Source organism: Moschus berezovskii, chromosome 9, assembly GCF_049115385.1.
Source record: "Moschus berezovskii isolate FMDL1 chromosome 9, NW_MosBer_1.0, whole genome shotgun sequence".
NCBI classification, from domain to species: Eukaryota; Metazoa; Chordata; class Mammalia; order Artiodactyla; family Moschidae; genus Moschus; species Moschus berezovskii.
The window spans coordinates 1520050-1534429 of NC_142468.1; the positions used below are offsets into that span (position 1 = coordinate 1520050).

At 55.1% G+C, this 14380-nt stretch overlaps 1 protein-coding gene across 1 annotated transcript in view; it reads left to right on the forward strand.

Moving 5' to 3' along the window:
* NRDE2 (NRDE-2, necessary for RNA interference, domain containing) overlaps positions 1-14380 on the forward strand; it is a 47252-nt gene that overhangs the window by 30734 nt on the left and 2138 nt on the right. Inside the window, exons 7-13 of the mRNA XM_055435695.2 lie at positions 494-627; positions 2239-2359; positions 4563-4738; positions 7631-8017; positions 9175-10076; positions 11121-11259; positions 14256-14327. Coding sequence (XP_055291670.2) covers positions 494-627; positions 2239-2359; positions 4563-4738; positions 7631-8017; positions 9175-10076; positions 11121-11259; positions 14256-14327 — 1931 coding nt within the window. The remainder of the gene's footprint in view (positions 1-493; positions 628-2238; positions 2360-4562; positions 4739-7630; positions 8018-9174; positions 10077-11120; positions 11260-14255; positions 14328-14380) is intronic.

The window sequence follows — 14380 nt, forward strand, 5'->3', positions numbered from 1 at the left end:
ATGGCATCTCGTAGAGAGAACTGTACCACAGTTTAAATGAACTGAAAATTTCAAACATGGAACCCACAGCAGGACTGAGTCTATGATGGAAATTGCTGGTGAATGATGCCATCTAGTGATCAACTGAGCACAGAGCTTGGCTCTCTGATTAAAAAAAAAATCTACTGCGCCATCCTTTTCCCAGATTCTCGTAATGATGAGCTCTGAGTGCTTGATAACCAATATTGAGACCATCCGCTGGTCTTGTTTTATTGTTACCATTTGTACTCTGTGGCTGCTTCCTTTAAAAGTGAGAATAAATGTACCATGATTGCAGTTCTGTTACTTGGGTCCTTTAAACTCAGGGCCTGCCCGTCTCACCGATCTAAAGCTGCGACGGGCACTGGTTTCGGGGAGAAGGCGGCCCCAGTGCTGCACTGCCCGTCTGTGGGAGCTGCTCTCTCCCTGCCCAGGGGCTCACCAGGGCTTGTCCCCTTTGCTCTCCCTCCTTCAGCCCTCTTCCTCCAGCAGTGCCACTTCCTGCGGCAGGCAGGCCACTCCGAGAAGGCCGTGTCTCTGTTCCAGGCCATGGTTGACTTCACGTTCTTCAAGCCCGACAGTGTGAAGAGCCTGCCCACCAAAGGCCAGGTGCGTGTGCTGCCTGAGTCCCCTGCTCCCTCTCGGCCCCTCGCTCTTCCGGGGAGGGGTGTGGGTAATAGGAGTTGGTGGTAGTGTTTTCTTAAAATACTTAACATCCTCCTCACATCAGTTGAGGGCTGTCTCTCAGAAATATCCTGGCAATCCAAGGAGAATTCCGTTTCAAAAGTAGTGAAGCATTGAGAGCAGAAAGACGACCCCTCCACCTCCCTGCTATGAAGACTCGCTGATGACCTTTTTATTCTTACTGTCACCCCTGTCTGAATGTTAGTTACCACCCACCTCCAGGGAGGCAGCTGCCGTGCCTTTTATTTTTTAAAATGTTTTCATAATTTTACTCATTTGTTGGCTGGGTCTCTGTATCTGTGCGGGCTGTTCTCTGGGTGTTCTGCTTGCGCTTCTCATCACGGCAGTTTCCCTTGTGGAGCAAGGACTCTAGAGTGTTTCAGCTTCAGTACCTAGAGCCTCTGGGCTGCGGAGCCCAGACTCGGGAGTCGTGACCCCGGGCTCTGAAGTGCAGACTTGGGAGTCGTGACCCTGGGCTCTGGAGCACACACTCAGGAGTCGGGACCATGGGGCTCTAGAGAACAGACTCAGGAGCCGCGACCCCGGCTCTAGAGAACAGACTCAGGAGCCGCGACCCCGGCTCTAGAGAACAGACTCAGGAGCCGCGACCCCAGCTCTGGAGCACAGACTCAGTAGCTGCTGAGCACGGGCTTAGTTGTCCCTCTGAGGCATGTGGGATCTTCTTGGACCTGGGATCCAAGCTGTGTGGCCTGCGCTGGCAGGCGGATTCTTTACAGTGAGCCACCAGGGAGGCCATGGTGTGGCTTTAGACCACAGGCCCTGTCCTGCCTCTGCATTCCAGCCTGCGTCTCATGTCTCTGCTCTGGTTGACCTTTCCTCCACCAAAAACCTTGGCTGAGATTGCAGTGAGATTACCTGTTGGTGCTTTGTCAGCACTGACCCTGATTTGGGCAGCGGGGGTCGGGAGGGTATAAGAAAACCTTTTTCCTTTTTCCACTTAAGAAAAGTCCATTTTCTGCCTGACGAAGAGGGCCTGGTAGGAGATGGACAGGGTATTGCAGTTTATGGGGAACTTTCCAAGGTCTTCCGTGACAGGCTAAGGGCTCCATCTTGTGGAGCTTTCATGGACTGCCTGTAAAAACTGTTTTATCATCATTATTTTTAACCTTTGTTTTCTGGACAAAATTGGAGTCAGGAATATTGGTGAGTGTTGACAGAACTGATTGTTAGTATAGTAAGCCAGGTAACAAAGTTATTTTAAGACATGTTTTGCTGTTTTAAGAACGTGCTGTACTACAGAAGTGACTCAGTCTCTCTGCAGAGTCTGGGGTGTGGTGAGGGGTTAGGGTTATCGCTGCCCTCATCCCCACCCCTTGACTGACAGTCTCTGTGATGGGAGGGGCACTGCCCTGGGCTAAAGCCTTGCCCAGGACCAGTCCGCGCGCTTGAGGCTTTGAATACTCTGGAGCGCGCGACCAAACCTCAGTACATCTTCCCAACACGTGGTAGGGACTCGGTGCTTGTTGGCACAGAGCTGAATGTGGCGGCTAACCTCCATGTTTTACACCTCGACAGGTGGAGTTCTTTGAGCCCTTCTGGGACAGCGGCGAGCCCCGGGCCGGGGAGAAGGGCGCCCGAGGCTGGAGAGCCTGGATGCACCAGCAGGAGTGGGGCGGCTGGGTGGCTGTCAGCCCAGGTGAGATGCCTCTCAGGGGAGAGGGTGCTGCATCTTCCTTGCAGGGTTTTTCCGTTTTCCTGGCTTGTTTATGTGTGTCAGCTATTCATCAGTAACTGAGGAACGTTATGCAGATCCCAAAATGTCAGAAATGCATGAAGTGAGTGACCTGGGAGCACAGGCTGTTCTCCCCTTAGACACCTTAAAGCAACCCCCCACCCCTGCCAAGAAGTTGGGGAAAAAGTACACGGGAGGTCTGTGCACCTTTCACCCCGCTGCCCCCGGCGGTGGGAGTCGCTGCTGGTACAGTCCGCGGAGTCCGCTCAGATTTGGCCCATGTTGCAGGCACTCGTCTGCTCTGCACGCTGCTTTTATCCCGTGTGCGGCTTCCGGCAGGCCCCGCCGTGGTCTCTGTGCAGAGCCCTGCCTCCCTCGAGGCCCCCTCCTGGCCTACCCCCAGCCCACCGTGAGTCCCTTCTCCATTTCCATTACACTGATGTGTTCTCTCACCTGTTTACATAGGTGGAATCATATGTAACTCTTTTTAGCATTTCTAATTGTGAAACACACACACGATTTACCATTCTAGCCGTTTTGAAGGGTGCGGTTCGCTGGCATTAGTTACATTCAGACACTCGTCATGCATCACCACCTCCATGCATCTCAGCTCCTCCGTCTCCCCAGCGCCCGGACCCCATTCAGCTCGCTCCCCACTTCCTCCCCTTGGCCCCCCGCACCGACTGCCGCCAGCCGGCTTTCATCCCTGGGGATCCGGCCACCTGAAGAGCGCCATGCGCGCACAGCTGGTGCTGCTGGTCTCACGTGGCGTGGGGTCCTCGGGTTCACACGGCGCGAGTGCGTGCCAGCATCTCTCCCCCGTTTAAGGTGAAGTGAGTCTCCACCGTGTGCGCGTGTCACCCATGGCGTGCCGCTTCACCATCGGCAGCTGTGACTGTGCCGCTGGGACTGCGGGTGTGCAGATGCCTGTGTGAGTCCTCGGGCCCAGCTCTCAGTTCTGTGGGAAATACACCCAGAAGTGGAGCTGCCAGCTCATGTGGGAGTTCTGCCTGGTTCTTTGGGGAGCGCTCACACTTTTTCACAGCAGCGGCGCCGTTTCGCACCCTCAGCACAGTGCACCAGGGCTCCGATTTCCTCACAGCCTCTCTGACAGGTGTTTTCTGCATGACTTTTGAAGACTGGCTTTTTCTCATTGGGCAGAATCCCCATGAGCTCTGTCCTCATTGTGTGTGTATCAGCAGTTTTGTTTGCGTATATTGCTTAGTGGTGCCCGTGGCATGGCCGTACCGTATTTTCTCTGGTCACCTAGTGTAGGACACTTGCGTCATTGCCAGTTTTGACTTTTATGAATAAAACTGCTCTGGGCATTAGTGTAAAGGTTTTTGTGGGAATGTAAGTTTTCATTTTTCTGGGATCAGCACCCAAGAATACAATTTCTAGGTCTTATGGTTAGTGCATTTTACTTTCATAAGAAACTGCCAGACTGTTTTCTGGGTGGCCATACCATTTTACATACTGTGTTTATTTTTAAATATTGAACTTTAATGGAAGACTCAGACTTTTTTCCTTTTTTATTCTGCATGTTCAGGCTTAGGAAACAAAGTAAAATAAAATGTAGGATATCTTGAATTGCCTCTTTCTTTAAAAAAAGTAAACATGGATGATAATCATAGGGCTGCTGGCTAAAAGTTCCGATGGCTTAAGAAAATCTAAAGCAGTGCTGTCATTAAGTGTCCTTTAGCATTCTGGAACTGTGTTATGGAATACAGTAGCTGCTAACAGCACATGGCTGTTTTAATTAAAATTGGTTGAAATAAAGTTTGAGATTCAGTTATTCTACCAGCTGCGAGTCAGGTACCCAGCAGGCCACAAGTGGCTGCCACATCACACAGAATTAGAACATTCTTGTCGCCACAGGATGTTCTCCTGGACGGTTCTCTCCTAAAATATGTGTCGTTCCCATTTTTAATTGCTGTGATAGCATAAAAAGTCACCTGATTTCATTGGCTCACCTTCCTTTTCTGGGAACCTGACTGATCACGGGAGAGCCCGTAAATGCCCCTGAGCGGCCCAGGAGGCTGGGCCTGGGTCACGCTCATCTCGGCCTTCCGGTGTCTGCCCCATTCCTGGCCCGAGCAGGTGGGTTTGAGGGTTGAGGGCAGCGCTGACTGCTGCTTCAGTCGCTGGAAGTTTCGTTCTCGCCTAGATGACGACGATGAGGAGCCGGACGACGAGGACCAAGAGATTAGAGACAAGACTCCGCCCCGGTGGCAGATCTGGCTGGCCGCCGAGCGGTCCCGAGACCGCAGGCACTGGCGACCGTGGCGCCCGGACAAGGCCAGGAAGCAGACGGAGGAAGACTGCGAGGATCCGGAGAGGCAGGTGAGGCCGCCCGCACCGCAGCGGCTGGTCATTGCTCTCTCCCGTTGCCACTGGGTTTCCGTTCCCAGAAGGAGCCCGCTGTGCTGGCTGAGCCCCCACCTGGCTCGGGAGAGGCTGACCCGCACCTACTCCCGCTCCCGTCTTCAGAAATGCCCTCTCCCGGGAAACGGACAGGGCTGTGCTGGCTGCTGTTGACGGAGGAGCCTCGGGGCTCTTGCCCCGATGGACCCTGTGCCCGAGGAGGCGCTTGGGTCTGGTGATCAGCCCTCCGGAGACTGTCTTCCAGGCCATTCAGTCAGTTTTCCACTCGAAGCCTTGAGGGCTCAAGGTTGGAAACCATGGAGTCACTGTCCTAGATTCTTCCTCTGTGTCCACCTTCCCCGCTTTTGATCCTTGCAGATGCGTGAGTGCGTGTGGCTCAGGAGACGGGGCGGGAGGTGCAGGCCCATCCTCCTGGGGAGGGAGTAGCAATCACTGAGCACTGGCGCCTGCCAGGCCCTCACGCCGCCTCCCTCACGGCCGGCGCCCTGCCAGTCTCTGCTGTCGTCGTTCGCTCGCTGAGTCGTGTCCAGTTCTCTGCGACCCCGTGAGCTGCGGCACGCCAGGCTCCTCTGTCCTCCGCTGTCTCCTGGAGTTTGCTCAGACTCATGTCCATGGAGCTGGTGATGCCATCCAGCCGCCTCAGTCTCTGTCACCCCTTTCTTCTCCTGCCTTCAGTCTTTGCCATGCCAGGGTCTTTTCCAGGGAGTTGGCTCTTCACATCAGGTGGCTGGAGTATTGGAGCTTCAGCATCAGTCCTTCTAACGAGTACTCAGGGTTGATCCCCTTTCGGGCTGACTGGTTTGGCCTCCGTGCCGTCCAGGACCTTCTCCAGCACCGCGGTTCGAAGCGTCAGTCCTTTGGGGTTCAGTCTTCTTTATGGTTCAGCTCTCACATCCGTGTGTGACTGCTGGGACGACCATAGCTTTGATTCTATGGACGTTTGTCAGCAAAGTGGAGTCTCTGCTTTCTAATACACTGTCTAGGTTTGTCATAGCTTTTCTTCCAAGAAGTAAACGTCTTTTAATTTCATGGCTGCAGTCACCGTCCACAGTAATTTTGGAACCCAGGAAGTTTTACGTTAAGATAAAGGAAGAAATTCTATTTCAATACCTGGAATTGAGCCACTTTGACAAAATACCAACTACAGTCTACCCCAAACGATGAGGGGGCTAGGGCCATCAGCCCCCAGCAGGTGACAATCTGAGTGTAACTGTGTTGTCAGCCCTTTGCATCCAAGGTTCCACAGCCTCAGACTTAACCAGCCGTGGGTCACGTGGTCCTGGGGGACATGTTTACTGAAAAAACCCATGTGCAGGTTAGGGTCTGGGTCCGCGGTGTGCCTGGCCTGTGACAGTCATGGGTACAGACCGAGAGGCCTTACAGCGGCAAGGCTCCCGGGCTCTGAGAAATCCTGCGCCTTGAGGGCGGAGACTTTTCCTGTTTGCATCTGCGTCCCCAGCGTCTAGACGGAGGTTGCCGCGTGACGAGGCCGCCACTAGTCCTAGATGTTGAGTGAGCATCTGTTTGATCCGCGAGCTTGCACTCCAGCAGAGGGATCGGCACGACTGAAGGCCCTGGAGGGCCTGGGGTGTCCCAGGAGAGGCGAATAGAGTGACCAGAGTGGAGTTAAGAAACCAGGGTCAGGGAGAAGGAGAGAGGAGCTCTCTGGGCAGGAGGGAGCGGCCAGGGAATCGAGTCTGCACGCAGGGTCCCCGCCTGGGCTGAGCCCAAGTTTTCAGAAAGCGGGTGGGGTTTGTCTTTGGTGTGTGAGGGTTTTACAGAGTTCATGGCTGACCTCCAGAAGTTAGTTCTCGAGGCTCAGCAATTTGACGATTTCCCAGAAGCTTGTTCCTGGAGCCAAGTACTGCTGTGAGCGATTTCTTAGATTTCTTTGCTTTAGTGAAAACCTGGAGGAGAACAGCTTTCTGTTTAATTGGTGGTTCTGGTGGGTCGAGTCCCAGGTAGTCCAGTCTTATTGCTGTCGTGTTTTGATTTCCTCTTTGCTGAGGGCCACAGGCAGGCAGGGCCGGAGGCAGAGCGTGGTCCCCGTGGCCTCACGGTTTAAGGCTGTTCTGTGAAGCCAGCGGTGAACACGGTTAGTATGAGGCCCTTATGATTGCTCCCAGCACAGCCCGTTGCTCCCACAGTGTCCTTTTTCCTTTGCTGCTGTTTATATATTTTGGAGCATATTTTTCATTTCCTGAAGCAATTTGGTACAAAGAAACCACAAAATAGTAACGTTCTTCTATCTTGAAATAAAAATTTTCCCCAACTTATGAAAGTAACTACAAAGGCAATGATGTGTGTTCTCAGGAGTGAATGCGATTCTGGATTCCCTGTGGATCCATTAGGTGACTTGAAAGTCCCTGCTGGGGTGTCCCCTCCGCGGAGGGTGCCCAGGAGGTGTGAGACGCTGCCCCCGGCGCCCACCCGCCCGCCCTCTGCTTGCCTCATTTTACAGAAAACCTAGCTTCTGTGTGTTTAGAATTGAGTAATGTTGGCACATATCCATATAAAAGAATTGCTGGGGGTGAGGAGGGGCTGCCCTGGTGGCTCAGTCGTAGAGAATCCACCTGCCAAGCAGGAGACACGGGCTCGGTCACTGGTCGGGGAAGAGCCCACATGCGTGGAGCAGCGAAGCCCGTGTGCCCTGGCACGCAGGCTCTGCAACAAGGGAGCCTCTGCAGTGAGAAGCCCGGCACCGCGGCTCGAGAAAGCCCTCCCTCACGGCGACAGGAGAGGAGCCCACACAGCAAACACACACGGTTTACACAGAACCGTGGGAAAGCTTGTGGAGGCTCTTCTGTCTGTTCACTGAGTGTGGTCACTCGGTTTCTGCCTTCCTTGCAGGTGCTGTTTGACGACCTCGGGCAGTCTCTGATCCAACTTTCCAGCCCGGATCTCCGGTTTCAGCTGGTTGCAGCCTTCCTGCAGTTCCTGGGGGTGCCTTCCGGCTTCAGCCCTCCCGCCTCCTGCCTCTATATGGCCATGGATGAGAACAGCATCTTTGACAATGAACTTTATGACGAAAAGCCCTTGACTTTCCTCGACCTCTCCTGCTCCGGTGTCGGCTGTGTGGGCCGCATGGAGCCTCTGGGTGGCCAGCGCTGGCCCCGGGGCCCCAGTCGAGAGGGCGAGGAGTTTATCCGCAACGTCTTCCACTTGGCGATGCCTCTCTTTGCAGGCGGGGAGCGGTCTAAGCTCTGCGTCTCCTGGCTACGGTATGAGATCACCAAGGTAACGCCAGGCCCCCCTCCCCAGGGTGGGGACCTCGGCTCCTGTCGCTGGGTGTCGGTGGGGTGGCCGGGCTCAGTGTTCTGCAGGGCGCCGGGCCACAGCACCTCCTCTTTCAGGGACCCAAGGGCACCGCGTGTGTGGCTGCCCCTTCTGAGGGGCCGCAGGGAAGGGGGGCGGGAGACGGAGCCCAGCTGTGACTGTGTGAGCAGTTAGTGTGAAGAACCACGCTTAAGGTCAAGCTGGGCTGGAGGATTTAAGAACTTATTAAAATAATATTAAGTTACTTACCCTGCTGTTTAGTATCTGTTACCTGCTAGAAATTTGTCTAGGATTGACTCTTCTGTCCTCTGCTGGCCACCAGCTAGAATTAAACTCTTCCAGCGTTCTGATCCTTTAATTGCAAATGGCACACACCAGGCTGTGTTATTAAAATAGTTCTGGTAAAATCTGATGGGGCTTCCCTGGTGGCTCAGCGGTAGACAATCTACCTGCCGATGCAGGAGACACGGGTTTGATCCTTGGGTCAGGAAGATTCCCCTGGAGCGGGTAATGACAACCCACTCTAGTACTCTTGCCTGGGAAATCCTATGGACGGAAGAGCCTGGCCTGCTACAGTCCGTGGGGTCGCAGAGAGTCGGACGCGACTGAGCGACGAAACAGCATTTGTTGCTTGCCTGTCTTTGAAGAAGGCTGTGTGGAGAGTCTCAGCCTTGTCTACGGGAGTGTCAGATGGAAACCTGGACGTGTTCGTTTCAGGGCTCCCGTGGCCTCGGTAGAACCCTGATCTGTTTTTCAGGGAGCCTACGAGTTTACCAGATGTGTGAGAGAGACAGGCCATGTAGACGCCTTGTGTGGCTTCCTGCAGCTGACAGTACAGAGAAAAAAAGTGTAGTCGCTCAGTCGTGTCTGACTCTCTGTGACCCCACAGACCGCAGCCCGCTAGGCTCCCCCATCCCTGGGATTCTCCAGGTAAGAACACTGGAGTGGGTTGCCATTCCCTTCTCCAGGGAATCTTCCTGACCTGGGGATGGATCCCAGGTCTCCCACATTGCAGGCAGATTCTTTACTGTCTGAGCCACCAGGGGACTCAACAGTACAAAGGGAAGTCTGTAACGTCAGGGAGCATTTGAAGTAATTCTTTTCCTTTTTACCTTTAGGTCATTTGGTGTCTGCACACTAAAAACAAGAAGAGATTAAAGTCACAAGGAAAGAACTGCAAAAAACTAGCCAAGAATCTCCTCAAAGAGCCGGACAACCGCAACAGCTTTTGCCTCTGGCAGCAGTATGCGCATCTGGAGTGGTTGCTGGGCAACACAGAGGATGCCCGGAAGGTCTTCGACGCGGCCCTGGGCACCGCAGGGAGCCGGGGTCTGGAGGACCAGGAGCTCTGCGAGCTTGGCCTGCTCTACGCTGCGCTGGAGGCGGAGCTGTCGCCGCCCCGGGGCGGGGTCGCCCCAGCCCGCTCGGTGCACGTGCTGACCGGGCTGACCGAGCGCGCCCCCTACAGGCCGTGCGCGGGACAGGTCTCGGCCGTGCACGTTTTGAAGGCTCGGAAGGCATACGAACACGCGCTGCAGGACTGTCTGGGGGAGCGCCGCGGCCCCGACCCGGGCCCCCTCGACCGCTGCAGCCGCCTGGTCAGCCTGGCGAAGTGCTTCATGGTCTTCCAGTACCTGACCGTGGGGGTTGACGCCGCTGGGCGCGTTTATGAGCAGGTGTTGGCGGGGCTCAGGGGCTCCGTCTCCGCGGAGGGTGTCGGCCTGGAGGGCGCCCTGGAGGCCGTCACCCTGATGCACACCAGGTTGCTCAGGTTCCACGGCAGGGTTGCCACCTACCCGCTGGCTCCCCTGCGAGAGACGCTTTCAGAGGCTTTACGGTTGTACCCAGGCAACCAGCTTCTCTGGAGGGTGTACGTGCAGATTCAGAGCAAGTCACACAGCGCCAGCAGGACCAGAAGATTCTTCCACACCATCACCAAGTCTGCCAAACTCCTGGAGCCGTGGCTGTTTGCAATTGAAGCGGAGAGGATGAGGAAGAGACTGGTGGACACCGTGCAGAGGTAATTACGGAGCACCTCGGTCGTGGTCGCGCACACCCTCGTGTGGCCCTACCTTGTTCCCATGGCCCACCAGCCTCTGGGAGACAGAAATGCCAGCGACCCAGGGCCTGGAACGCCTGCGGGGTGGTGGGGAGCGGTGCCTTCTCTGTGTTACAGGAAAATGCATTGAAAAAGGAAACAGATGTGCAGGGGTTCAGGAAGGTGTGTTGAAAAAGGAGTGAGGGCAGAGAGCGGCCCCTTTGTCAGGGCTCCTGCGGTGTCTCCCCAGGCCTCACTCCGGGGTGCCCTGGGCTTTGCTTATGGCGCCTGACTGCTGACTCCCCCTTTCGGGGGTCTGAGACCTTGTAGAGAAATTGTGGGTGGGCACTCGGGCCTGGAGTCAAATCCCAGCGCTTCCACTCAGCAGCTGTGTGATCCTGGGCAGGGCGGTTCCCGGCCCTGGTTAGTTCCCTTTTTGTAAAATGGGAATAATTAAAGAGGGTTGCTGGCAAGAGTGAGTGCTGAGCACAGAGAGTCCAAAGTAATTACTAGCCCGTGTTACTATCACTGGGATAACAGGGTCATGCTTTAAACGTCTCTTTTTAGATAACGCTATTTTATGTCTGAAGGTTAAGCAGTAGGCTTGGGCACGTGTTAGCTGAGCTAGAAGCTTCCTTCTAGAACCTTTATTGTTGTCTTACTCTGACCTGAGAAAGGCGGTGTTCAGGATTGCCTCTGAAGAACAGCTTGTGTTTCACACCTTCCATTCGAATTGTATTCACTGTACATTCAACTGAAAGGTCTCACGGTCAATATGTACTCTGTGGACAAAGGGGCAGGTTTTCCTGAGAAAAGGAGTCTGTGTGCCCTCGGGGTGGACTCCGCGCGGTAGAGACACTGCAGAGCCCTGGATGCTGCGCTCTGCCGGCCCCGGAGGAGCCACGTCTCACCTGCCCCCGCGCCCCCAGACCCGGGGCAGCACTGCCTGCGACACGCTCCGACCCCCATCGCTGCGGTGTCAGCCTGAGGGGTTGTGCCGGACTCACCTGAGCCTCTGTCTTGCAGGGTGGATGGTAGAGAGGTCCACGCCACCCTTCCCGAGACTGGCCTGACACACCGGATCAGAGCCCTGTTTGAGAACGCCGTGCAGAGCGCCCACGGCAGCCAGTGCCCCTTACTGTGGAGGATGTACCTGAACTTCCTGGTAGGAAAGACGCCAGGTTTCTCTTCCTGTGCAGAGCACTGTTTCCACTTCTAAAAGAGCAGGGCAGGGGCGCTTGGGACCCGGGAGGGGCCTGGTAGAGTGAGCAGGGCCACCTGGGCCATTGGCGACCCCAGAATATCTGTGTGTTTCTCTGAATTGACTTCGTTGAGGCAACACAAAATTTTGCTTCTAAGAAATTTCCAGGTCCCCATTCTGGTTTGTTACTAAAACGTAAGACTCAGTCTGGACTGTGGTTTTTAAAAGAGGCATTTCCAAAGCAGCTTTTTTTACTTATAGGCACCACAGCCATTTAATGTTCTCAATGGGTTTTGCAGGCTGAAAGGTGGTTCCTGGGCGTCACGGGGTCTGAGTTGGCTTTGTCTTTGGTTAAAGGCCTGACGTTGGGCTGGACTTCCTGTATTATAATTCATCTATTGCCGAGTTTCATGGTTTTTTAGAAACAGTCTTCCAGGCCACTTGAGTGTCTAGACAGTGCTCGAGGTTAAGTCCTATCAAAGTACCCTCCACTGACTACTGTACCTTTCAGAAGCCCCGAGTGACCTTCCTTATATGTAAATATGTATATCTCTGATTATTTCCATAGGATAATTTCTCAGAAGTTGACCAAAGTATTTGAATATTCCCCATTGATATTTGACAGAGAGGGATGTAAAGAGATGCAGAGAGGAAGGGAGGGGCTAGGGGAAGTTCGGGGTTAGACGTCCGGGCCTCCCCCAGCCTCTTAGAGTCCAGAGCTTATCTAGGAGCGCCTCCCCCGAGCTCTGAGTGGCCTGGGTAGCTTGCCTCAAGACGGCAGCTCGCAGGCACACACCCAGCACAGACGGGCACCAGGCGGCCCCAAGGTGAGTGACCGCCGAGGTTTCTGTGTTTTTAACATTTATTCTTCACACTCAAAAGCATAGATTTCATGTCTTGCCTTGCTTGTGTGGGATGGGAGCCTCCAGAATTCCAGATGCCCGTGTGGTATCCCTGCCCCGGGTGGCCGGGATGTGGCCCACCCGCTGACCAGGGGTCACAGCGCTGGGCGGCCGCCAGGGTGCACTCGTCACCAGGCCCCTCGGCCAAAGGAGCGTGTTGGACGCTATCTCGGTTCCAGCGCCAACGCCCTGTAAGTCTGAGCCACTGAAAGACCTTTCCACTTATGAAGAGGGAGAGCTTGCAGATTCGCCAGTTTACTTCTCAGGCTTTTCCAGGCAGAGACAGACAGGGCGAAGGGCAGGCTTGCAGTGTTTCTGCTGAGGAGCTGCCATGATCTGGCTGGACTAGACAGAGAAAGGATTGAGGCCATTAGGGAATGTCTTATCTTTTTGGAAAGATTAGCATCAGACCAAGAATTAACTGAGCAGTGATTTCCCCTACCAGTTCCTGAGGTGTCTGGGTGGGCGCCTAACACTTTGACAAAAGCAGTGAAAAAAATCAAATTTGAGCCAAAATGTGAGGTAAATGGGAGGGCCTGGCTGGCAGGTGCCATGGGGCCCTGGGGAGGCTATGGCTCTGGCTCCCTGGAGGAAGAACAGCCACCATCTTGGTTTCACCTGGCGTTCACCATGTGATGCCTGATACAGCAGAGGCCTTTTCCAGGGGCCAACAGATGGAGGACCCCGCAGAGGGCAGTTCTTGTGTGAGGCTTGCCCAGCTTCTGTCTGGATTTGCTGGGTTCCAGGGTTATCTGAGCGTCCTCATAAATGCAGTGGTGGAGAAAGTGCACTAATACGGTATTTCTTCTTTCAAGAACAAACCAAGCCTTCAGTGTGGTTACTGTTCTGGCAGAGGACGCCACAGGGCCCTGGCTTGTGCGGGCGGGCAGCTCACAGCGGCTCTCAGGGGTCCCTTCCGAGTTCAGCCTTGAAACGGCCCAGGAAGGAGCCGGGAGTCCGGGGGTGAGGGGTGAGCCCGGCCTGGAGCTGGCCACGGATGCTGGTACAGCCCAAGGGGACGGGCTCCCTGACGTGGGAGGCAAGGCCAGCCTTGCTGGATGGAGACCCTGAGCCATCGGTGGTGGGGGGCTTGTGAAGCCATCAGCCGCGCTTCTGGGGGGTCGGTCACAGCCCTGCCTGCTCCCTGCCTGGTGGGCGGCCGCTCACACATGCTTCTCTGTGAACAGGACGTCTGGGGGAGGCGGGTGGGCAGCCCTAGGAGCAGACTTCAGCTCCATGAGCTCAGCTTGTGCCCACTCACAGCTGTGGGCGCCCGCGCACGGAGCTGCCTGGGGGGCTGTGACTCCCGGGGGAGGGGCTGGTCCCTTCCGGGACTGGGGAGTGGGTGGAGGGGAGACTGCCTGCCACAGCGGCTTCCGCAGCAGGTGTGGGAAGACTGGCTGTGAGTTGAGACCGAGACTTCATACCTTAGTGTTGCATAAACGCTTCCCAGGCGGCACCAGCGGTGAACCCGCCTGCCAGTGCAGGAGGCGTGAGATGCGGTCCCATCCCTGGGTCGGGAGGATCCCCCGGAGGACGACATGGAAGCCCGCTCCAGTGTTCTTGCCTGGAGAATCCTGTGGACAGAGGAGCCTGAAGGCTACAGTCCATGGGGTCACAGTCAGACACGACTGAAGCTAGTTAGCACACACGCATTGTATAAAAACGTGCTTAGAGTAGAAATGTGATTATTTGCGCACTTTCAGACTGAAATTCCTGATAGAAATTTGCTCTTGACAAGGTTGTTGATTCAGTTAATCCTGGTTACCTCATTTCTGTAAGATAGTTTTCCGAAAATGGCTAGTGTTTAAACAAGCCTTCTCTCTGTCACCACCTTCATTCTCGGCACGCAGGTGTGGTGGCCCACAGGAAAGGAGATGAAGACAGGTCGTCAGTGTTCAAGGCCCAGTCCAGGCCTGCTGGACACAGCAGAGGCCCCGAGGGCGTCCCACGGCACGTGGACCCCCCACAGCCCCTGTACCAGTGCCCCGTGCGGGCCGGTGGCCTTAGGTTCTGTTTCTGTCCCTCAGTTTTGTATTTTTTTTCCCCTTGCTTCAGGTTTCCTTGGGAAATAAAGAAAGAAGCAAAGGTGTGTTCTACAAAGCGCTGCAGAACTGTCCTTGGGCAAAGGTGAGTTCTGCAGGCCGCGGTCTGGATTCTCAGGGACCTTCCTGCCAGGCCTC